At 37.7% G+C, this 24,325-nt stretch overlaps 3 protein-coding genes across 6 annotated transcripts in view; 1 reads left to right on the top strand and 2 right to left on the bottom strand.

Annotated features, from left to right (window-relative positions):
* Positions 1 to 1,457: 1,457 nt before the first annotated feature.
* On the bottom strand, positions 1,458 to 12,738 carry LOC133689041 (ABC transporter C family member 8-like). 3 transcript variants are annotated; one of them, XM_062108753.1, is made up of 12 exons: positions 11,906 to 12,738; positions 5,489 to 6,519; positions 5,077 to 5,397; positions 4,800 to 4,886; positions 4,065 to 4,715; positions 3,550 to 3,714; positions 3,171 to 3,462; positions 2,876 to 3,090; positions 2,482 to 2,787; positions 2,312 to 2,375; positions 1,977 to 2,216; positions 1,458 to 1,841 (listed from the first exon to the last, which is right to left on the bottom strand). In XM_062108753.1, exons 1-12 carry the CDS (start codon positions 12,363 to 12,365, stop codon positions 1,696 to 1,698), a joined length of 3,978 nt encoding a protein of 1,325 aa, XP_061964737.1. In that variant the 5' UTR covers positions 12,366 to 12,738; the 3' UTR covers positions 1,458 to 1,695. The 3 variants fall into 3 exon arrangements, with proteins under 3 accessions (XP_061964737.1, XP_061964735.1, XP_061964736.1); XM_062108751.1 differs by lacking the exon at positions 11,906 to 12,738 and having other exon boundaries at positions 5,489 to 6,627; XM_062108752.1 differs by lacking the exons at positions 1,458 to 1,841; positions 11,906 to 12,738 and having other exon boundaries at positions 1,983 to 2,216; positions 2,312 to 2,368; positions 5,489 to 7,312.
* Positions 12,739 to 16,004: 3,266 nt separating this feature from the next.
* LOC133690063 (uncharacterized) lies at positions 16,005 to 18,501 on the top strand. Of its 2 annotated transcripts, none has more exons than XM_062110214.1 (8): positions 16,005 to 16,132; positions 16,290 to 16,606; positions 16,849 to 16,941; positions 17,113 to 17,257; positions 17,371 to 17,481; positions 17,558 to 17,640; positions 17,729 to 17,786; positions 18,236 to 18,501. In XM_062110214.1, exons 2-8 carry the CDS (start codon positions 16,322 to 16,324, stop codon positions 18,313 to 18,315), a joined length of 855 nt encoding a protein of 284 aa, XP_061966198.1. In that variant the 5' UTR covers positions 16,005 to 16,132; positions 16,290 to 16,321; the 3' UTR covers positions 18,316 to 18,501. The 2 variants fall into 2 exon arrangements, with proteins under 2 accessions (XP_061966198.1, XP_061966199.1); XM_062110215.1 differs by having other exon boundaries at positions 16,041 to 16,169.
* Positions 18,502 to 18,726: 225 nt separating this feature from the next.
* LOC133689475 (kinesin-like protein KIN-7O) overlaps positions 18,727 to 24,325 on the bottom strand; it is a 9,047-nt gene continuing 3,448 nt past the window's right edge. The window contains 19 exon segments of the mRNA XM_062109332.1: positions 18,727 to 19,130; positions 19,436 to 19,507; positions 19,587 to 19,655; positions 19,775 to 19,939; positions 20,054 to 20,132; positions 20,260 to 20,357; positions 20,577 to 20,705; positions 20,805 to 20,894; positions 21,009 to 21,215; positions 21,366 to 21,554; positions 21,637 to 21,840; positions 21,937 to 22,023; positions 22,215 to 22,328; positions 22,496 to 22,618; positions 22,806 to 22,874; positions 23,172 to 23,276; positions 23,439 to 23,624; positions 23,721 to 23,786; positions 23,861 to 24,103. Of these exon segments, the coding sequence (XP_061965316.1) occupies positions 18,891 to 19,130; positions 19,436 to 19,507; positions 19,587 to 19,655; positions 19,775 to 19,939; positions 20,054 to 20,132; positions 20,260 to 20,357; positions 20,577 to 20,705; positions 20,805 to 20,894; positions 21,009 to 21,215; positions 21,366 to 21,554; positions 21,637 to 21,840; positions 21,937 to 22,023; positions 22,215 to 22,328; positions 22,496 to 22,618; positions 22,806 to 22,874; positions 23,172 to 23,276; positions 23,439 to 23,624; positions 23,721 to 23,786; positions 23,861 to 24,103 (2,535 nt within the window). The 3' untranslated portion in view covers positions 18,727 to 18,890.

The following is a 24,325-nucleotide window of genomic DNA, read 5'->3' as shown; positions in this document are numbered from 1 at the left end:
TACTTAATCACCATCACTACCGCCACAGCCACCGCCATCACCACCTCCGTCACTGCAACCGATAGTGATCTCGACCTCGCGTTTTTTCTCATCCTTCTTTTCTTGATCGTTTTCACCAGCATCGATCCTTGCACCAGAATTGGCACGCGCGCGCACAAAGAAAGACACAAATGATAGTCAGAGTCACTGCCACAATCACTATTATAGCTACTTAATTCCATAGGCTCCAAACCCTACTAGCTAGTTAACTTGTCGTGATTTTACAAATCAATTAATGTTTCAGCTTAAAAATTCAAAAAGTGGTAAAATCATGATGAAATCGTGTTAACTCGTTGAAACCAGGTGAAATCGTGAAAAATCGCAATTCTAAGACCGATTTTACGAGTTTAAATGGAATATATGCACTGCACCAAACAACATTAACCCTAGCCTCTCTTTCTCTGAGCCGTTCCACAACAAACCATCACAAACAACTTCCAGCTCCAGCTCCCTCACATGTGTAACCAGCAGACCTCTCTCTTCTTTTCACTCACCAACGGCGTCCTCTCCAGCCTCCACTGACTTGTACTTCGAAAGCAAGTCAAAGAGCTTTACTATGCTTGAACAGAGAGTGAATTAATTTGGGTCGAATTAAGATTGTTCTGCTCTGCAACCTTTACCCTGGTGAGTGATCTGCTCTGCAACCTTGAAGTTAGTTTTTTAATAAAAAAAAAGGTGTTAAGCACAGTAACCATGAGGTTAATTAAATTCCACGCTCTGTTTGGAGATGACTCTAGACTAATGAGGATCTGACTTCGAAGCTCGTAGGAATAAAACCAGAATGCTCTATTCTCTTAAAACAAATAAAATAGTATGAGGTTATCATCAGTCAAGGCCACCTTATAGAATGATCAACTCTTTGGAATCTGCTGTGCGTAATGCATTATGTTTTTATACCGAAGTTGCATTGATCAGGAGTGAAGAGAAATAATGATTGCAGCAATTTAGAAATTTGATTGCTTGCTTTGAAGTTACGTGCTTACATCCAAGGAAAAAAAATTCATTTTACAAATGACTCGACAATTCTATTGTAATAAAAACTTTTTGCTTCCACAGGGCAGCAACTTCTCTAGTCAGGACTGATACTGGAAATCTTAGCAGAGACTACCAAATTGGATCATCCAAAATGATACGGGAAATCTTAACAGAGATTACCGAATTGGATCATCCATGCCTTAATGTTCCTGGTTCACAGAGGAGCTATCAGCTCACAAAACAGAATGGGTAATCGATCTGTAGTTTACATGCAAGAAGGAGAACTTGCTTGTAGAAGTCAGTCAAGTGTCAACAAAGCTGCATTCCCTTGATGACGCATTACAATTATTCCCTTAATAATTCTAAAGTATTATGAAATTAAAAAAAAAACAATTAACAAGATTAATTCTTATTTTAAAAAAAGAAGAAGTTAAACTTAACAATTTAAAAAATAAGAAAGAAAAAGAAGGAACATATTAATTAATCAACGGCTCCTGAAGGAGAAGCAGTCTACATGGAACTGATAAAAAACCATAGGAATACAAGAACATTGCTTGCATAGTAAAACATGTCTCTAGATAGATGGCTTAGGCCTGGGAAGAAGCCTAAGCTGCATATTAGTGCTCGGGTCATTTCCCTTCGAGTTCTTCCTCTGATAGTCAAGTTTGGAACTTCTACAAGCTAGATTGTCTGGGAATTTCTTTGAGGACTGCGGGAACTCTGCAGAGAGTTTCTATTGCAAATGGACCAGTATTCAGCCACGAGCTTAGAAAAGGACGAGTTGGTTTCCATAAGTTTTGAAGGCACGTCAAACTCCACAATTTCCCCTACAAGTACAGGAGACCCAGCGTCAAAGACCAAAAACCAATGTCAGAAATCATTAAATTCTGCGTTATATGTAATATCAGGCATGTATACATGCACGTTACTGCTGAAGGAGGGATATAAGCTGGGAATATTACCATCCGAGAGGACCATGACCATGTTACTGTCTATCACTGTGGGGACTCTGTGAGCTATTGTTATCACAGTGCATCCTGAGAACTCTTGCCTTATGATTCCTTCCAAAATGACATCTGTGGCCGAGTCAATTGAAGCAGTTGCTTCATCTAACACTATAATTCTGTTCCTTCTAAGCAGAACTCTCCCGAGACAGAGAAGTTGACGCTGCCCAATACTCCAATTCTCCCCCTCATCACTAACTGCCGACATGTAAAACCATCAAACTGGTAATTTTGAGAGATTTACAATGATTCGGGTTGCAATGCGTCTGATAAGTTGTTTCTCCTACATTTACTTGGTGAATCCAAAAGGTTAGGAAGACTGCTGATTGTATCTTTAAGCTGGCATTTCTCTATAGTCTTGAAATGAAGAACCCGTGTTATGTTTTAGAATTATTTTCTGTCAGATAATCTGAATCTATTTTCACATAGAACATTACAAGAACTAGAACAAAATTGAGCTTACCTCCCATATTTCATTATCAGGGTACTGTCCTAGCGGATCCAAGTTAGACCTAACACTGCCCCTGAAAAGAGTTGGCTCTTGAGGGATGATACTAAGCTTTGTTCTTAAATCCTTCAACCCCATATTGCAGATATCAAGTCCATCTATGAGAATTCTCCCGCTCTCTGGCTCTACTAATCTAAACAAAGCACTGATTAATGTAGTCTTGCCACTTCCGGTTCTTCCAACAACTCCGACTCTAGTCCCTTCTATGATTGTGCAAGTGATTCCCTTGAGAACTAGAGGAGCATTTGGCCGATATCGTATCTTTCATTGCCAGGGAACCAAAAAATCAGAATATGAGTTTAGTCTTTCCTGTAAGAAACCGAAGAATTTGAATTTGTTTCTTCCGTACCTTCAGATCATGCAACTCTATTCTTCCATAAGCGGGCCACGAAGAAGGCGGTCTCATTCCTTCAACAATTGCAGGAGGTTCTGGGGCTATGCACATGAATTGCTTGATCCTTTCAACAGATACAATATAGTTTGACAAGTCGCAATAGCAGCGAGTCATAAGCACTTGGGTACTATTCAGAGATAGGGCATAAGAAAGACACAGTCCCACAAACCCTTCAAAATATCACAAAATCTTCTTATTGATCTCACTTTGTTATGAGCTAAAATAAAAAATGCACATTGATTTCAATTACCTGGTAGGTTTTTGATAGGAAGCAGAACAATTAGAAGTGCAGCAGTTAGGACAATCAGATTCTGCAGTGTCTCTACACGTAAAATCAACCACTCCACGGCAGCATTAGAATGAAAAGAAAGACTTGCATCTGTGTCAATGAGCTTAAGATAGTTTTTGAAAAAGATGTCCTTAATGTTAAGAGCTCTAATGGTGATCACCCCAAGAGATGTCTCGGCTGCACAGTTCATAATAGGTGCTTTAGTCGTTCCGTTAATTCTGATTAATTCTCTTCCTGTCGATACATAATATTCCTATGTACACAAACCATGTAAGAACGTTACGGTCATTGTAGAAAATAAATAATTTAAGCAGTTGCAGCAACAAGATATGGAGTTTACCTGAGCATATATTGCAGCCATAACAGCTGGAATGGATACAATAAGTACTGGCCAAGTGACAGAGGCCATTACAGCTATGGTCACAAGTAGGTCAGCTGTGGTAGAGACCAGGTGGCCAAGGCTCAAAGGAACATCAAGATCCAATGCGCTCATGTCGGATGAAACCTGTGAAATAGAATATTAACGCAAGAGCTACAGAGTATCAAAATAGGATGCTCATGTCCTCTATCTCTGTTATGTAAAGCAGCTGAAATCTCGACTTTGAATAGAACCATCCTGACATGAATCTTTCGTTGACTATAATACTTCCGCTGGTTTTGGGATCGGCTTTGTGTTCGTAATTTTAAGGCTCCCCTGATTCTCTTTTATGAATGTTTAGTTTAGGTGCATGCCACTAGGTCTAGTATTTCAAGAAGTGTGTCCTCTGAACCCCAAACAAAAGCAGAAAATGATGAAATAAATAGTAGCAACAGAAACTTCAGCAGCTCACTAATTTATATAGAGGTCTTATTTACCCGAGTATATATCCTTCCAACCGGAGTTGTGTCAAAGAAATGCATGGGAGCTTCGAACAATGACTTGTTGATACTTGAGAAGAACGCTTTTGAAGCTTTCAAACCTAATAGGACGGTTAATAAAGACCTTAAAAATACGAAAGGACAACTGGATATTGAAATTCCTGTGTAAACTCCAACTAAGATTCCATTGGAAACTTTAGGATTTCGAATTGCTAGTGCCAGCCAATAACTTGCACCAGCCTGAAAAAGGGAGAAGGCAATCCGGGACAGTATGACTGAGCCGAGCAGAAGGGAGCCCTTGGATACAAGAAGATAGTCTAAAAGTGGTTTAAACCCAAATTTACCAATCTCCCTCTCCTCTACTTTTGTCAGCTGGTCACCTGCCAAGATCTCCCTCTCTTCTTCTTTTGTTAACTGGTCATCTGCCAAAATCTCCCTATCATTGTTTTCTATAGAGGGGAAACACTCATTGGACTCCTCAAACTGATCTACATTAGAGTATGAAGTTTCAGTTTTGTTTCCATGTTCTAAAGAGACCAATTCAGAGACTGCATTCTTATGTGCATTCACAAGCTGTTCAAATGTTGTCCCAGCAGATAGCAATTCCTCAAAACTTCCTGACTGCATTATCTGTCCACCTTCCATAACCTGGAAGGAAATTCACGATGAGTCTTCAGCACAAATCAAACTATTAACATCAAATTAAAATGATTATTACAATACAGCTATTACCAGAATCTTGTCAGCATCTGTGAGGAACTCAAGGTGATGCGTCACGAAAATGACAGTTTTGTCTTTGAGAGTAGCCGATATACATTTCTGTAATTAAAACCTTTGAAAGTAAGTAACCTATCGTTGTTACCATAACGAACCATAATATCTAAAAACTTTAAAGGATAAGTGTAATGCATCATTTGCTTAATACAATAATAATTCACAGTAAAAGCAAAACTCTTGCTTATATCGGTTTCTAGCCTTCTAAGAAAGTAAACATTTAGTATTTTCTTACTTTGGAAAGGACTTCAGCTGTATGGACATCCACTGCACTTAAAGAGTCATCAAGAATATAGATATCAGCATCTATGTAAACTGCCCTGGCAAGTTGAATTCTCTGTTTCTGTCCACCACTCAAATTATTCCCTCTTTGACCGATCTCCGTGAGATCACCATGGTTGAAACTGCTAATATCCTTATCTAAAGCACATGCTTTTGTAACCATGTCATATCTAGTTCTATCCATTGGCTCTCCACATAGTATGTTGTCACGAATGGTTCCACTCCGAATCCAAGGTGCTTGTGAAACATAGGCAATGGATCCAAAGACATTTACCTACAATACAAAACGCGATCAAAATGAAAGAAAAGAACATTAGGATCTCCTATGAAGTACACAGTGTTAGTACGGTGTTTTTTACACTTACTGATCCGGATATCTTTGGTATTTCTCTGAGAATAGCGTATAGGAGTGATGTTTTACCAGAACCAACTGGACCACAAATTGCAATTTTCTGCCCCCTTTTAACCTTCAAGTTGATATCTTTTAGTGCTAGAACAGCAGATTCTGGCTCCCAGCTAAAGTTACCTCCTTGTATTTCAACACATTTGTTTGAGCTCTTGTCTAAATTCTTTGATGAAACTTGCATTTCCTCCACTTTGAGCTCATCTTCAAGCAAAAATGTGTTGAGGCGATCTACTGAAACCTTGGCTTGAATTAAGAAGGAAAGTGACTCGGGGATCCACCTCATAGGCTCTGACATACCTCGTAAAGTTGCTAATACTGTGAATATTGTCGCAGCGTTCAATGGGGTGCCTCTTATTACACATCCAATGAAGACAACTGCAGAGACAATAGTTGGTGACATCCAATACAGAACTGTGGTGTAGGGCCTTTTAACTTGCATTTTAGCCAAGTATTTGTATTCTGTGCCTCTCAGCAAACCAATCGTGCTTTTGAATTTATCTTCCCATGATTGCAACTTGATGGTTTTCATGTTGTTCAAAACTTCCATGGTGGCCCTCAATCGTTCCTCTTGTGCAACCATGAACTGGAACTGATGCTTCTTATGTAGTTTAGCAAAGGGAAAGTCAAGAATGATGACAACTAGGATGGGAACTAGACCAGGTAACGCAGCAAGACCAACAACCTTGAAAATAATGCCAATTGAAAGAAACAGCTGCAAAACAAGACTCCATGCCCTGTGGAACCACCACAACGTATCCCCCATCCGATAAGCATCAAATACGATGTAGTTCATAATCTCACCTGTTGAGTGCCTTTTCCTTCCTAAACTAGATAGTATCAGCTGCTTTTGGTAGATTGCTACCATAATGGCTGATCTCATTCTCAAACCAGACCTCCTTGCGTTGAAGTAACAGTGCCTTTGGGATAAAGACTCCATAAACTTGATCACTGCTAAGCATCCCACAAGAACCATGTTGGGCAATTCCAGAACTCAAACACACAAATTTACGTGGGTCGACAACTTGCCTACTCCACGGAGCTACTGGTTTGTATTAATCAAGCTTAGAAACAATACAAACAACAAAACAAGAAGGAGGAGAAAATCTTCTCTACTCAACTCAAGCTCTCTCTCTCACGTTTTTCTCTCTGTGTTTTCACTCTTCTCTGCGTTCTTCACACACCAACACTCTTCACTTTGTCTAATTATAGCCAAAGCTTGGGGGAAGAAGTCAAGGCCACCAATTACGGCAAAATAGTTGCCACCATTTATGCCTCCACTTTATGCTAAGTGGAAGGTGATGTGTTCCCACTAGGCATTAGTGGAGGTGGGGCATTGTTTGTCCCCATGATACTAACAATCTCCCACTTGGAGACAAACAATGAAATTATCTTTTATCCTTGAAGGCCAACTGAAGTTTTACACAACTTCAGTTTGTCCAGTGTAACTCCTTTGGTTAACATGTCAGCTGGATTCTTGCTTCCGCAGACCTTTTCTAGCAGTAGTTGCTCCTCGTCTAGCAATTGTCGGATGAAGTGATATTTGATCTGAATATGCTTCGTCCTGGAGTGAAATGCTGGATTCTTGGCAAGGAAGATTGCACTCTGACTGTCGTTGTACAAAGTACCCTTTTCATTCATCTTGCCCAATTCTTTCAGGAAACTCTGTAGCCATACTATCTCTTTTGCAGATTCTGAAACTGCAACATATTCAGCTTCGGTTGTTGAAAGAGCGACGATCTTTTGTAAGGTCGAACTCCAGGAAACAGCAGTCCCTCCTAGAGTATATACATATCCGGTAGTGCTCTTTCTGCTATCAACATCTCCTGCTAGATCAGCATCTCCAAAACCTTCAAGTTTCAAACCACCGGCTGTGAAGGTAAGACATGTCTCTGATGAACCTTTTAAGTATCTCATGATCCATTTCACCGCCTCCCAATGTTGCTTTCCAGGATTGCTCATATATCGGCTTACAACTCCCACTGCATGGGCAATGTCTGGTCTAGTACAGACCATAGCATACATCAAAGAGCCGATAGCTGAGGCGTATGGAATCTTATCCATGTATCCACTTTCTAGCTTAGTTTTTGGTGACTGGTCTTTGCTGAGCTTGAAATGATTCCCCAGAGGTGTACTTACTGGTTTAGCATTATCCATACTAAACCTGCTGAGAACCTTCTTGACATACTCTGTTTGTGAAAGCTTTAGTATGCCTTTGTCTTGATCTCTGATGATTCTCATGCCAAGTATTTGTTTAGCAGCTCCCAGATCCTTCATTTCAAATTGTTTTGACAATTGTTGTTTCAGCTTGTCAATCTCCTCAATGTTGGATCCTGCAATCAACATATCATCCACATATAATAGTAGAATGATGTAGGAGTTGTCAAAATGTTTGACATAGCAACAGTGATCAGCCTGGCATCTTGTGTATCCCGAACTACACATGAAGTTGTCAAACTTCTTGTACCACTGTCTTGGAGCTTGCTTCAAACCGTATAGGCTTTTCTTTAGCTTGCAGACTTGGTTCTCCTTTCCTGGTATTTCAAACCCCTCTGGTTGTTGCATGTAAATGTCTTCCTCCAATTCTCCATGAAGAAAAGCTGTTTTTACATCTAATTGTTCAAGATGTAAATTCTCTGCTGCTACTATCCCCAGAACAACTCTGATTGTTGTAAGCTTCACAACTGGAGAAAATATCTCAAAGTAGTCAATCCCTTTCTTTTGTTGAAACCCTTTTACAACAAGTCTTGCCTTGAACCTTTTGCTTCCGTCATGCTCAGTCTTTACTCTGTAAACCCACTTGTTTTGCAAAGCCTTCTTTCCTTCAGGCAGTGTGGTTAGCTCCCAAGTCTTGTTCTTCAGCAACGAACTCATTTCATCCTTCATGGCTAACTCCCACTTGCTTGAGTTTCCATCTTGTAAGGATTCTTCATAACTTAGCGGCTCGCCACCATCTGTCAGCAAAATATAATTCAGTAGAAGTGTGAACCGTTGTGGGGGCTTTATAGTCCTTGAAGACCTGCGAACATAAACAATTGGTTCACTTGGCTCTGCATCGTCTTGGGTAGTGGTGGGTACAGATGTGCTTGAATCTTCTTGTAAAGACTCTTAAGTTTTGTTCTGCTCATTAACATCGGGAAGGCCTTCTAATCTTATGAATTCAGATTTTTATGGACTTGTATCTGAATCAGCCATATCTGTTTCTACACTTGATCTGTCTTTGTAGAAAACTTTCTCATTAAAGATCACGTTCCTGCTTCTGATAATCTTTCTGTTCTGATCATCCCAGAACCGAAATCCAAATTCTTCATCTCCATAGCCAATGAAGAAACATTTCTTGGATTTGGCATCTAGCTTGTTGCGAGCATCAGAATCTATATGCACATAGGAAACACACCCAAAGACCTTTAAATGAGAGATTTGTACCTCTTTTCCTCTCCATACTTCCTCGGGCAATCTGAACTCCAAAGGAACTGATGGTCCACGGTTGATCAAGTAAACTGCAGTATGAACTGCGTCAGCCCAGAATGTTTGAGGTAGCCCTGAATGCAGCCTCATGCTTCTAGCTCATTCATTGATGGTCCGGTTCATTCTTTCAGCAATGTCATTCTGTTGTGGTGTGCCTGGAATGGTCTTTTCCATTCTGATACCATTAACAGCGCAATACTCTTTGAAACCTCCATCAATGTATTCTCCTCCATTATCAGATCTTAAGCATTTCAACTTTAAACCTGATTCATTCTCAACCATAGCCTTCCACTTCTTGAATGTTTCGAACACATCAGATTTATTTTTCAGAAAGTAGACCCATACCTTTCTGCTGAAATCATCAATGAAAGTTACGTAATACCGAGAACCTCCAAGAGATGCCACTGGAGACGTTCCCCATAAATCTGTGTGCACTAGTTCTAGCTTTCTTGGTCTTAAGGCCCTGCCAACCTTTAAGAAACTAAGCTTCTTCTGTTTTCCAAGAACACAGCTTTCACAAATGTCTAGATCAACATTTTTAAGCTCTGGCAATTTTCCCTTCGACTGAAGTATCTTCATCCCCTTTTGACTCATATGGCCGAGTCTACAGTGCCATAGCTGTGCTTGATCTTCTGCTTCAGTAGAGGCAATAATGTCTGCAAATCTTGTGGTCATATACAGGGTGCCGGTTTTCTTTCCACGAGCCAAAACCATTGCTCCCTTTGATACCTTCCACATACCTCCAGAAAAAAGGATTGAATGACCACTCTCATCAAGTTGTCCGACTGAGATCAGCTTCTTCTTTAGTCCAGGAACATGCCTTACATTTTGCAAGTTCCATGTAGATCCATTCATTGTCTTGATCTGCACTTCTCCTATACCCACAATCTTCATTGGTTGTCCATCGGCCAGATAGACTACACCGTGATCTCCAGCAACATAGTTTTGCATCATCTCATGGTGTGGTGTACAGTGGAATGAAGCACCAGAATCAAGAATCCAATCATCAATTGGACTTTGTACAGCAAGAATCAAAGCATCTTGCACCTCATCTGTGGTAGCGTTTGCAGAGTCACCTTCAGGTTTTTTCGGTTTTGTGCAATTCCTCATGAAATGACCAGGTTTGCCACAATTCCAACATTCAACCTGCTTTTTGGGTCCGAACTTGCTTTTACTTCTGTATCTTGATTTGGATCTGCCTCTGGATAAACCTCTATCCTGTCTCCTCCCTCGAGTGTTAATGTTGAGAGCTGATCCTGAACTTGAACTTTCACCCGAGTCTTTCCTTCGCACTTCTTCAGCTAAAATCAAGTCTCGGATATCATCATATTTTAGTTTGGATTTTCCAGCTGAGTTGCTCACGGCTGTCCTCATACCTTCCCAACTGCTTGGAAGTGAAGCCAGTAAAATGAGTGCACGGATCTCATCATCAAACTCAATCTCTACAGATGACAATTGATTTGTGATAGTATTGAAGTTGTTGAGATGCTGTGTAACAGAGGTGCTTTCTGTCATCTTCAAGTTGAACAACTTCTTCATCAGGTGCACTTTGTTATTTGCTGAGGGCTTCTCATACATCCCAGGCAGGGCTTCCATCAGTCTTGCAGTGGATCTTTCTTTTGTAACATTGTGAGCAACTCTTCTTGATAAAGATAACCGGATAATACCCAAAACTTGTCTATCAAGAAGCAACCAATCTTCTTCTGGCATATTTTCTGGTTTGCTCCCCAACAGAGGAAGATGAAGTTTCTTCCCATATAAATAGTCTTCAATTTGCATTTTCCAATATCCAAAATCTGATCCATCAAATTTTTCAATTCCCGCAGCCTTTATTTCATCTGCCATTTTTACTATTTCTCCTATTTGAATTTGTCAAATCTGACCTTACAGATGTGTCCGGAACGGCCAAAACTATTGGAAACGACACTGAGATCACCCCAATCGGACTTCGGATGGCTCAGATTTTAACAATCAAAGTTTTGGATCAACGGACGGTGCAGATGAAGCCGCATGTCAGGCCAGAATAGTGTCTGCGAAGCACTGGATCAAAACTCACTTTTGCTGACGTGTCCAAATGACGTGGCATCCACGTAGGCCAACCGGGGCCCACTTTTGCTGACGTGGCAAATGCACGCGTAATTTTCGACTGCCGTGGCAGGTGATGACGCGTCTGATGACGTGGCGGATGACTGTGCAGGATTGCTGGCGTGGCTGCTGACTGGCTGCTGGCGTGGCGGGTCAACCCGGTTCAGTTGCAGACAATCGGGTGAAGACGACGCGTGGAGAGCGTGGCGCGAGTGGTCGCGCGTGGGCAATGCTGTCGTCGGCGCGTGTGGGCGCGTGCGGGCATGCAGGACGTCGGTTCTTCACCGGGTTTTCACCAGTGAATTCGTCTCTTCTTCCTCTACGCGATGGTAATGTCAAAAACACGTTTTGAGAACTTTGATTTTTGAGTTTGGATCAAACACCCTCTTTTTCAAGAACAAGCTCTGATACCAGTTGTTGGGCAATTCCAGAACTCAAACACACAAATTTACGTGGGTCGGCAACTTGCCTACTCCACGGAGCTACTGGTTTGTATTAATCAAGCTTAGAAACAATACAAACAACAAAACAAGGAGGAGGAGAAAATCTTCTCTACTCAACTCAAGCTCTCTCTCTCACGTTTTTCTCTCTGTGTTTTCACTCTTCTCTGCGTTCTTCACACACCAACACTCTTCACTTTGTCTAATTATAGCCAAAGCTTGGGGGAAGAAGTCAAGGCCACCAATTATGGCAAAATAGTTGCCACCATTTATGCCTCCACTTTATGCTAAGTGGAAGGTGATGTGTTCCCACTAGGCATTAGTGGAGGTGGGGCATTGTTTGTCCCCATGATACTAACAAACCAAACCTTTAGATGCGATTTTGCTCTCATTTTTTATGTATTGCACAAAGGCATAGAGAAATAAGGGTAATACCACGACAGCAATTGTCCTAACCAAGGCACAAACACCTACAAATAAGTTTTCTCTCCATTGAGTTATAGCTAAGGTTCGGAGAAGCAAGTTTTTGGCATTACTAGAGTTGAAGTCTCTACTGAGAGAACCCCATATGCATGAGAATCTCTTATATGCTACCTGGGATTCATCCTCAGGCAGGAGTGTGGGGATATCTTCAAGAACCAGTGGTTTTGAATAACCTAACTTCAATACTGGGTTGATCCAAGAAATTGTTAAACGACTGATGACACCTGCTTGGCCTAGTTTTGATTCAGTACTTGCACCCACTTTTTTCTCTTCTTCTCTATTTGATGGAAGTTTAAGAGAAATAGAGGTTACAGAATCATGGTGATGGAATAGAGTTGACAAGTTTGAACACCATGGCACCATACTAACCTAATTAAAATGTTAAATGTTCAGCAGGTTGAATGCCCTAATCTAATATCCTCGAAATCTTAAGAATTAGCAGTTCCATGAGAAACTGTTAACTTGCTCAAACAGAAAATCATAACAAAGAAAGGAAGAAAAGAGAAACGAACAAAATATATGTCGTGCCTAAGGAATTTCAGGTTGTTCTTAATGCAACTATGTCGCCATTGTAGTCAGGTTTGCATGTGTTTCCATGGGCTTAAGAAGCCGTGTAGATGATCGGAAAGGGAGGAAAGGGATGCAAGACAGGGAGATCATAACAAAACTGAGATAATTCAATATTGCAAGTGTAGGTAAACGCAGGCACACATATGCAATCAAAATCCAAGGTATTTTATACGAGACGGTTGAATTAATGGCTAGTGGAGTCAGAGAATCACCATATTTATAGCGTAATCCAGACAAACAAACATGCCTAATATGCTGAAGCTAATGCATATGTAAACACCATTAATTGCAGTGTTGGATGCTAGTGGAGATAGCACTAAGTTTATTTAATTCCTGTACATACGTGATTAAACATCAATGGAGTGAGCACTTGATACCTAATATTAATATACAGGAAACATTGATCCTATGCTGTCTGAGTAGGATGGAGGCGAAGAATGTTTTCTGCTGTTTTCGAAACTTTTATGGACCACTTCACTTTGAAACAACGTTAGTGGAACGAAAGATATTATTCTCTTTGTTCTCATGCCTGCTTTACCTTGTAATGAGTTCATCTTCTCTCCAGAGATACAGAAACTAAATCGATGTGATGCTGTTGGGTTTGCAGAAACTGAAGTTCATGAGCATTTAGATAGTATCTCCCACAACTGGATGAATATATGCTAGAATATATGAATAGCCTGATATTTGTTTTTTATGAATCAATAAGATACATCTAGAAAAAAAAAATTGATGTCAAATCAGGATAATAACTTAAAAATACGATAAAAGAAAAATTCAACGGTTAACTGGGCTCAAATTTTTCGAGTTGATTCCACTTTGAAAAATTACTTTATTATTTACTAGACGATTAGATTTTCTAAAATCAGGCAAATAAGTTGTTATTTGAATTAATTTTGTTATTTTTTCTAGATTATTTTGGATTTATTGTTTTATTTTAGATTTTGTGTTAATTTTCTTTATCCCTTTGGATTTTTATTTTTTTTTAAATGAAGTTTTCTGATTTATTTTAAAAAATTGTAAATTTATAAGGATGTCGCAAGCATTATTAGAATTATTTTTCAGCAGCTATTTTGCTCGTTAAAATTCTGTCTCTTATATAATAGCTTCTCTTCCTTCCCTTCCTCATCCAACCAGTGAAGAACAGCCATTAACGTGCAGATAACAAAGAGAAAATGCTGAGAAGACCCAACCGCCATTGTCCATTACATTACCATCTGGGGAGGAGTAACAGTGTTAAATATTGTTCATATCTTACATTTGAAGCTATCTCAGTTACTGTGCGTGGATATAATTTTGAGAATTATACAAGTACACACATATAAATATATAATTTTATTAAATATGCGATGGAGTACAATTTTTATTTAAAATATTCTTTTCAAAAAATAAGACAATCTTTTAATTCTTCTTTTAGATTTAGATTTGATATATGATAATTTGATTTATTTGTGAAATCAAGCCAAGATTTATATTTTGCAAGAACTCAAATTTGATGTGTATTGCGAAGCAAAATTTGATGATTTGATGCTTTGAAAAGTATCTTCGATTTATCTTCAAAGTGTTATTAAAAAACTTATCCAACAAAATTTCATTCTTTGTAGTCTTCAAATGTAGATGAAAAAATCTTGAGAACTTTTGAAAAAACCTTATTGGTTGAAGAAAAAGTTTTCTTGCTTAAATAGCGTGTCTTGAAGAAAATTTATAACTCCAATAATTCATTTCTTCTCTCTTTTTTTTTTCTAGGTTGAGGTTCTTTATTTATAAAGATTTGTAGGGCTTTCAAATTCTTTTTCAATGTCATATCATATGATTTTATTGATTGATCTTTATTAATGGGATCTCGTATTTATGACAAGATATCTTAAATATCTCATCTGAAGTGTCATCCTTTTATTGGCTAAGAAATATATAAAGACTCATTTATTTTTAATGTTAATTATTTTAATTTTATTTTATCATTTCACCTAAAAATAAAATAAAAAGTGAAATTTAATTGGTAAATTTTTTTTGTTTCTAAAGCTTGGGTTGACCTGGTCAACCAAGCATTCAACAAGTGATCTAAGAGGGTGTTTGTCTATGCGGCTGCGGCTGCGTTTTATTTAAAACGCAGTCCGCAGTCGTTTGGTAATAACAAAACTTACTTTATTGTGCATGGGGTCCACATGTTTTTTGCATTTAAAACGCTGGAAAGAAAAGGCAACAAAAACCTGCTTTGCATGCATTGTAGAAACCTGCGGACAGTGCAATTCACTTGCACTGAACAATGTAATTCACTTACACTGTTCGCGGTTTTTTTTTAGTGTGTTAATTGTATTAATTTTAAAAAAAAAAAACTAGTTTAGAGAATTAAATTCATTTGCGATGTGAACAATATTTTTTTTCTCGAAAAACTAATGTAGATTGAATTAAATTTACGCGCACAGTAATATCAATATTATATCTGATAATATTTTATCTAATTTTATTACACGCTCCAAAAGTTATGAAAACTGTAGTTCTTATCGGATGAATTTTGGACGTAATGGAATTATAAATAGTTTAATGGAATAATAAAAAATATTTTATATAAGGTATTATTTTTTTCATGATGTAATAAGAGTAATTAATTTTACAATATTTAAATTTAAAACCATCAATATTAATATATATTTTTTAAAAAATCAGGCGAAACCTAGATTGACTTTAAAAAATTCAAAATAATGTTATTTTAATTTTTTTATATAAAATATTAAAATGATATTATTTTGGATCAATTTGGATTAAACTATCCACCCCATGATATGACCTGGGCTTGAGACCGAGTCATGGGTTAAGTTGAAAGTAAATATTATTTATTTAGTTAGTTAATAATTCCAAAAAAAAGGTATTATTCTCAAAGTAACTATCAATTCATTTAATTAATATGTAAATTGGTAACTCGGGGTAAAATATATTTTTTTGTCTTCATAAATTCATCAATCTTCCACGTATCTTGTCCCATACTTTAAAATTTTCAATATCATTCCTAAAGTTTTATAAAAGTTTCAATTTTACACTTTACTACTACATAAGTAAAAATTTTATATTTCATATTTTTTTTTCCTACTTTATTATTATTTCAGTATTTTTCCTCTCAAATCCTTATATATTTTGTAATATCTCGAAAAACTAATTAAAATGTTAAAAAAGAACCCATATGATGTTTAATGGTTAGGGGTCGAGGTGTAAAAATCGCAAAATTAAAACAATAGGGGTGGAAATGGAATATTAATGAACCTGTAAGACCAAAAATAAAGCTTACCCTTTAATTAGCTTTCACTCCATATTAGATGTCTATCCATGGAGTTTTGAAAGATGAAATTTAATTAGAGTGAAGCCCAAGGCTTAATAATATAGCCCAGCCCATTTTCAAGTAAAACTTTGTGAGCCTGAACATGGAAGCTAGGCCCACCAATAAACCCTAAGAATATCTACTCATCTGCTTCATCTACTACCTCTCCGCTCCTAAAACCTTAACATGTCCTAACCACTCTCATATCTCTGCCTCTTCTACTCTCACTGGCCAACTTTTTCTTTGGGTATGCAACTGACGTTCTCTTTTTAGATTATTTAAAGGTTTTCTTCTATACACCGATGGGTTTTTTGTTGTTTGAGAAAGTTTTAGCTCTCTTTCTTTAATGAGTAAGTGGGTTGATTTTGCAAATTTGATCAGTCGTTTTTCCTTTTGTTTTTCAGTGTGAAGAATAAGGTTATTGTGAGTGAAGAAAATGGTGAGGCCTTATGGTAAAGGGCACAAGAAAAGGAAGAAAGGGGAGAGGTATGATAAAGAAGAAGAGGAAGTGGAAGATGAACAAGTTCAAGAAGAGAAAGCTGATAGTGAGACTGAAATGAGAGCTCAAGATGGCGAAGAAAAAACAGAAGAGGCAAAAGAAATGCAACTGCCAGGAGTGGAGGAGGGCATTCCTATTGTCCCAAGTCATCAAACTGGCAAGAAACCTGGGGTTATATTCGTGCTCGAAAAGGCTTCTTTGGAAGTTGCAAAAGTTGGAAAGGTCTAAAGACTGTAACTTTTCATTTCAAGTTTTGGTTTGCAAGTAACGTATTAGAATCATTGCATGGCTTAGTGTGAGTTTTTTAGTAGTAATGTAGAGGTTTGGGGTAATGTTTTGAATGTGGGTTTAGGGCTGAGAGAGTGGATTTTTGAAGTCTAGGTTTTTGGGGGTTTTCATGAAGTGGGGTTTTATCACTTAGTTGGAATGTTTTCGTTTTCATCTGACTAGTTTTGTTTGTACAGAGTTACCAAATTTTGAATTCTGAGGAGCATGCCAATTTCCTGCGGAGGAATAAAAAAAATCCTGCTGATTACAGACCTGACATTATTTATCAGGTCAGTGCATTTTATTACTAGCAGTCAGATTCCGGCGTCACGATGTTTATTAGACCATTCCCAGGACTGTCTTTCATGAGCAGGCCAAACAGTATCGAAGTTACTCGGAGCAGGGTTACCTTGTTTGAAATATTATGGCCCTTGCATCAATGTTGTTGTTGATAATTTCAGGCTCTCCTATCCATCTTAGATAGCCCATTGAATAAGGCTGGGCGGTTGAGAGCTGTATATGTGAAAACAGATAAAGGTGTTCTTTTTGAAGTGAAGCCACATGTTCGTATTCCGAGGACTTACAAGCGTTTTGCCGGTATTATGTGTAAGTTCAGTTGATCGCCCCTGAGACTTCTGTATGATGTTGGAATATAGCCCGTCTTATTTTTGTCTGTGAATCTTTGTATTTGTTCTTTACCGCCTTGTTCTATATTGCAGTGCAGCTGCTACAAAAACTGAGTATAACTGCTGTCGGTAATCGTGAGAAGCTTTTGCGTGTGATCAAGAATCCTGTAACCCAATACCTGCCATTAAACTCTCGTAAAATAGGTGAGCTTGAATTTTTATGGTTTTATGAGTCATGGACTGTTAACGGGGTGATAAAAGTCACTTGCTTTCCTATCAGGCTTCTCCCATAGCTCAGAAAAATTGGTCCAAATGGAGAAGTATGTGGCTGGAGTTGGTGATGACACCGACCTTGTTTTCGTGGTAAGCTTAAGTAACTTCTGTACTAAAAACACTCTTTGTTGAGAAACTTGTAACCTTTCTGATCTCTCTCTCAAAAAAAAATAATCAGGTCGGTGCCATGTCCCATGGTAAAATTGAATGTGATTATGTAGATGACTTCATATCAGGTAAGCTCTTCCTAGATCCATTTCTTTACAATCATCTTATGCAGAAATAATGCACGCAGTAAAATCAATAGTGATTAGATTTAGCTTCCGATAAAGAATCTAGATAGACCCCAAGTTCATGTATAATGTTTTTCTGAAGGCACTATCCATAAACACGTTTGTTTAGCTCAAAGCATTTGCCAGGAGGATTTGATCGGAACTTCACGCAAACCAATGCACAAGTTACGGAAAATATGTTACGCGTATTGATTGGGTATAAAATGGAACTGGTTTACCTTTGTAATGATTTGTGGCATCCTTCAGAACACCTCTGAATATCCGTTAATGTATTGGCATTGTACTTGCTGTGAAGTTGAGGCTTCGTCGTCCTGATGAATGACCTGTCTGTATTTGACATCTTGGATTTTTGAAGCAGGAATCCTAATTACTTGTGTTGTCTCCCCTTTCAGTGTCTGAATACCCGCTGAGTGCTGCCTGGTGTATTGCAAGGGTATGCGAGGCTGTGTCGAAGAAGTGGCGTGTGCTGTAAACTCTCATGTCTCTGCATTTTGACGATCATATTCTGATCTGGCAGCATAACCAGAATTGAAGTACATGTAAAGCCAAACCGTAGCACAAAAACAATTTAAATGGCAATTTTGATTTCATTTTGATGACACAAATATGTTAACACTTGTGCCTTGTTCACTAAAGAGCCCCTGCTCATACCGATTTATATTTGCGTATGTAACCATTTGGGTCAATAGTAAATAGGGGTGCGCACCGGTTGATTTGGTTTGGACCAAAAAATCCAACCAAATTGAATATCTTTTCTAAATTTGAACACGGGTGAGCCCATGGTCGGTTTCGGTTTTCTATTTAAAAAATTGAATCTATATCTATCCAAGGGTATTTCAACCCTAAAAGTTCAAGATAACTGTTTTTTATAAAATTTAATATCTACTCGTGAATTTTCTACTCCATTTTCATTAGAGAAATAGCATGTTAATGTACATATTGACAATGGTAAGCTGCTGTGCTGTATCCTGGATAAATAATTAGCTAACATGTAAAAAATGGTTGAGATGCGAAAAATGATTAAAAAAAAAAACCAACTACTGTTGTTTAATGATCAGTTCTTTGCCCGGTTAAGGCAGCGATTTGCTTCTTGAGGTTGAGGATCTCAATTCCATAGGAAGCCAACTGGTTCTTCAGCTTCTTTGAAGCCACCTCGTAGTTTCTGTTCATGAATGCCAACTCATTTACTGCTTCCTTGTATCTAAAATGGAAGGCATCTGACTTTGCTTGTGTCCCTCGAAGCCTCATTCTAAATTTTGCCCTTTCCTTGTTGTTCATAGCTTCTTCCTGCTTGCATTTGAGCAACACATGATATGTTTCACTAGATCAAAAAGGATTCGCTTGAAGAAAATGACTAAACAACAGATCTCAATGTTTGAGGGACTTCCTCCTTTAAACTGATGTGATGTGATGCTACTAATGGATGGGGAACGCATCTTTTTAGGTTCGAGAAAGAAAAGAAGATCGAGTTATATGTAATTAGCCCATGGTAGAGCAGCTTAAAGAGCATTTCTAACTCTTTGATTCTGGGATGAAACACACAAGTAATGCTAGATCTTGAATCGGATGAATACAATTGTGTAGATACTTACATTCTTCATTTTGGCCTCCATGCTAGAGATTCTCCCATTAAGTTCCTCAACTTGAACTTTAGACTCCAGTAACTGGAACAAATTTACGGTATCAGACCGTTCTGAGATAAATGGGGTGCCAAATCAACAAAAGAATTAATAACCAACCTACCATGTCATCACAATGTCTAATCCACTTGTCCCTTTCACTTGTTATACTGAGTAGTTGGTTTTGAAGACACTGCCAAAAAAACATGTGACCAAGTAAATCACTAAATTGAGAGAGAGAGAGAGAATATCTGCCCTTTTCCCTTTTTTCAAATGTAAATTCATTTTGCAAACAATGCATGTAGATCGAACCTGGAAGTCATTTTCTGGTTCTAATCTTCTATCCAACCCTCTAATTTGAGTAAATAGATCATCTCGCTCCTTGCTCAGAATAATCATTTCCTTCTCAAGTGTATTCACTTTCCCGCGAGCACAATCAAGTTCCAAGGAGAGAGTGTCCAGATTTGATTTCAACGTCTGGAGCGTAAGAGGAAAAAAGAAATTGATTAATTCTGCTTTCCAAATAGAGTAATAAACTAATAATATGTTGTATAAAAAAAATTATCACATGAAAATGAACCTGTATCTCACCTCTTGAGATTGTTTGCTCTCAATATCAGCCCTCATCAGATGATTTTTCAGTTGATCAATCTCTAGAGACTTCTCTGCACTGGATCAGAAAAGAGTTCGACTTTGAGGACAGTAATAGCCAGTCACCAGCAATAAGGTCACTAATAATGCAAAAAAATACAGAAAACATGGCTATCGAACATGGTTATTTAGAATATAATATATACCTTGATTTCTTCTCCCGCTCGGCATTTTCCTCAGAACATGCAAGTTTTTCTGTGAGGACCTTGCATTCTTCCCTACAGGACTCTAATTCGTTTCTGACCTATTGTAACACATCCATAATCAAACTAACAGACAAGTGGGTATAATAAAACAAAGCAATCATATACGCTAAAAGAAATGGTGTTCATTCTCAAAACAAATTTGGACGAGACAAGCAAATGATGACATTACAGTATCCCCACCAGACCCTGAACACAGCACAGAATTTGAAATAGAATGGCGTATTGAAAAATTCTTTATGTGGAATTTTGTAGCTTACCTCTGACATTGCTTTGGTCATTGCTGTAATCTCTGCACCTTTTTCTTCTATGACTTCAATGGAAGCTTTCTCCTTGGAAAACCATATTGTCTTTTCCTCCTCCATTTCCAAAAGGGAATCACTAAGTTGCTGCAAAATCAGACAAAATCCCATGACCAAAATTCTGTCAATAAAAACAAGAAAAATAGTAAATTAATTTCCAAGAGATTAGACAAAACATGAGCTTACCATTGCCAACTCTTCCTTTTGTTCTGCTAACAATCTTATAGAATTTTCCAATTTTTGCTGGTCCAAAGTGGATTCTTCCAACCTTAGTCTCTAGAGACAGAAAAACAAGATGCACAAAGTAGCACAAATGCACAATAGTCTTTCAGCTTTAATGACGAATTAAAGAAACTGATGAACAGGGGAGATGTAAGAGGAAAAACTTACAAGGCGTGAAGCATCTTCCTGCAACACATTCACTTCAGCATTTGATATGTTAAGCTTTTCTGTCAGGGCCTCCAACTCTGAAGCCAAACTTTCATTTCTTGATATAGCCTCTTCCTTTTCCTTGTGTGCAGCAGTTACTTCCTCTTCCAAAGAAGCAATAGTTGCTTCCATTTCAAATGCAAGAACTTCCAACTTTCTGTAATCTTCCTAAACAATACAAAAATGACATGGGAAAAAAAGAAGATAAGATATGAAGTCATCCGCATGATTAATTCAAGCAAGGGGATAATTGATAGCTAGATTACAGATGTTCGATGCAAGGTGTATGAAACAGATATTAATATTCAAGGTCACCACCTCCATTGTCTCTTCAAAAGAAGCTGCAAGACCCTTTGACTTTTTTGGATCAAACATCTTTGAACTCCTGTCAACCATTGAATCACGTCTTCTACCAGCCAGGGAGTCACGTTTGCTAATGTCACGCTCAAGAAGAGTCTTCTGACCATGCAATCGTTTTACCTCCCTTTCAGCAAATGTTTTTTGACCCTACAAACATCAAGTGATGAATTATAATCTAAATCATATGATTTAATTGGCATGGTAGGAAATTATGCATATAGAACAAAACCTCAAGTTTGGTTTTCTCTTGAACAGCATTCTTGAGCTTGGATTCAGTCTCTTTCAATTTCACTTTTGTTTTCTCAAGATCTTTTCTCAAATTATCCTTTTCTTTTGCCAAGAAACAAGAAGATAAACATGATAATTCCTTTTGAAGATTTTGAATTTGAGAAAGAAATTCCTCCTTTTCAAAATTCTGATGTTCTGTAAGAGCCTGCAACAATCAAAGGAATAAGACAAGTACATCAAGCCCTGCATGTTATGGGTACGTGAGTTAAGCCAAATTAACCATTTAAACAAGCTTTCTTACTCTCAAAGACTCTTCATAATTTTGAGTATTGTGTCTCAGTTCTTGTATCTGTTTCTGAAGACCCGTAGATTCTTTGTGTAAAAGGAGCTGCATTTGAAAATTTTAATTTATTTAGCAGATATAGCCAGAAAAGAACTAAAAGGAAATAGTAGATTTCATTTAATAATTTCTGTTTTCTTATCTGTACCAAACAAATAGAACTGCGTTATCTCTTTATCACTACTGCGGTTCATTTAGCTATAGTCCCCTGCATTGAAGAAAGAAAGAAACAACCATACCTTTTCATTCTCCACTTCATCAACTTTTTGCTTCATGCAATGGTATAACTTCTCATGACTACTAATGATTAATCCTTGTTCATGAGAGCTCTGGCAGATCAAAGCCTTGAAATCCTGCATCGCAACGAATTACTTTATTCAAACTGTGCCCACTAAAACATAGTCTAATATAGATTCAATGAAAACAAATAGCCTACCACACATCCAGAAGGTATTCGCATAATGAACAATCATAAAATAAAATAAAATAAGCAATCAGTCGATATTTCAATATTACTCACACTTATTGCATTAGATATAGAAGAAAAACTCTGGAAAACTTCATCCAAAAGAGAGGAACAGCTTTCAACAACTTCTTTGGAGTTCTTAACTTCAGACATGATGTCTTCAATCTCCAATGAAACCTTTATCAGAGTTAAAATTCACCTCTAGTTAAGAGATTAGGAATAAGCTTGCTAGGCATCGCCCAAAGACTATAAATACAAACAAAAACATTGCGGACAAATACATATATTAAGTACAGAAAATATAAAGAACAAGGACTGACTAGGAATGCTCACAAAGATTAAGACAAAAGTAAAAGTCACCTACATCAATAATGTTAAGTTGTTCATGAGCAATCCTCGTCTCCTCTCGTGCATTTTGGAGCTCTTCATGGAGCTAAGAGATCACAATAGAAAAGACAAAGAAGCATTACAAATTTTCCAACATAAAGTAAACGCAATAAATTTTACTATAAATGCATAGCAGAAATGAAGAACGAATACCAGTTACCTTTCATTAACCAATGAAAACCAAACAGAAGTTAAAAAATACCAACATTACTATGCATGTAATTTTGTACTTTTATTGATGAAGACCATGAATAGCTCTTGGAAACCACAGCAAAGACACCATAAATTTGCCCATATGCACATCTTAGAAAACAAAGAAAATTCATTGATGGCTCATACTTACCTCTTCAAACGTCTCCCTAGCACATATACTTTGCTCTGTTGCTAGCTCAACAACACTGTCTAGATTTTGCTGACTAGAGGACTTCTCCATTTCTAACATTTTAATCTAAACAACGAAAAAATAAGTTTAAATCATATGTAGTGGAAACAGAAGATGAAGAAATTCTAGGAACAATATGAACCAGAGAAAAAAACATAAAATTCAAAGATTTAAAAACAAAAGGTTATTAACAAACAAGAAATTGAGGAAGAAGGCAAAAAAACAAACCTTATCTTGAAGTTGTTTGATCACAATAATGGCCTCTGACTCCCTTAGACTTACGTTTTTGTCCAAATTATTGGTACTTGTATTGCCATCAGAAGTAAGACAATTACTACATTTCACACATTGAATGAAATTAGTCTCACCAAGCTGTCTTCTTAAACAATCAATCTGTATCTCACTCGTAGTTCTCTGCATGGTAAAAATATAAAAATTAAACAAATGGAGAAATAAGTGAATATCCACATCCATCTCCTAGAAACAGATGTGCTAAAGAAGAATAACAACCTGAGTTTCAAGTTTCTGAAGCAAGTCCTCATATTCCACTTGTATTTCTGCCCATTCATGGTCCTCCTGACACCCAAACACATATTAGTGCATCAACAGATAAATGAGAGGGTATATAGATAAAAAGAAAGGGCACAAACCGCAGTTGAGCCTTTCTTCCTAGGTGGCGCCTTTCTCCTATTTGTCACATGCAATAAAGAACATGGATCAGGAAGGGTGCAGTCTTCTGATGCATTATTTTTACAATCTTCACTTTGCATATTGACGTCATCCCCAACTTCAATCTCGCTGACCAATTCTTGAAAGGGTAAAAGTGGTCCCATATCACTTCTATCTTTCATTGGTTTTATAGCAGAAGCCCTTGGCTGGATATTGGGATCCACCTAAAGCAAAGCAGAAGACTATAAGCTAGCTAATCAGCCTAAATCCAATTTATTGTGCAATATTCCATAGCTTTTCTCAACACATAGTTACAGTGCAAATTCCTGATTCCAGTACAAACTAGTTATCAATGTGCTTGATCATCTCAATAATTTCATAGGACAATATATGACAGAAATCCCAGCGAATCCCGGTCATAAATCAAGTGAAACTTCCTAACACAC

This window comes from Populus nigra, chromosome 3 (assembly GCF_951802175.1).
Source record: "Populus nigra chromosome 3, ddPopNigr1.1, whole genome shotgun sequence".
Lineage (NCBI taxonomy): Eukaryota > Viridiplantae > Streptophyta > Magnoliopsida > Malpighiales > Salicaceae > Populus > Populus nigra.
Note: the sequence above shows the minus strand (reverse complement) of the source record. Positions and strands in the feature narration are given on the sequence as shown.

Bases quoted from the DNA above. Each gene is read 5' to 3' on its own strand.
- LOC133690063 (XM_062110214.1), top strand. From the start codon at position 16,322: ATGGTGAGGCCTTATGGTAAAGGGCACAAGAAAAGGAAGAAAGGGGAG. The intron at 16,942-17,112 runs GTCAGTGCATTT...TGATAATTTCAG, and splicing joins GACCTGACATTATTTATCAG to GCTCTCCTATCCATCTTAGA. The intron at 17,787-18,235 runs GTAAGCTCTTCC...CTCCCCTTTCAG, and splicing joins TGTAGATGACTTCATATCAG to TGTCTGAATACCCGCTGAGT.
- LOC133689041 (XM_062108753.1), bottom strand. From the start codon at position 12,365: ATGGTGCCATGGTGTTCAAACTTGTCAACTCTATTCCATCACCATGAT. The intron at 6,520-11,905 runs GCAAAATCGCAT...TGTGTGTTTGAG, and splicing joins GCAATACATAAAAAATGAGA to TTCTGGAATTGCCCAACATG. The intron at 4,887-5,076 runs GTAAGAAAATAC...TTTTAATTACAG, and splicing joins CAGCTGAAGTCCTTTCCAAA to AAATGTATATCGGCTACTCT.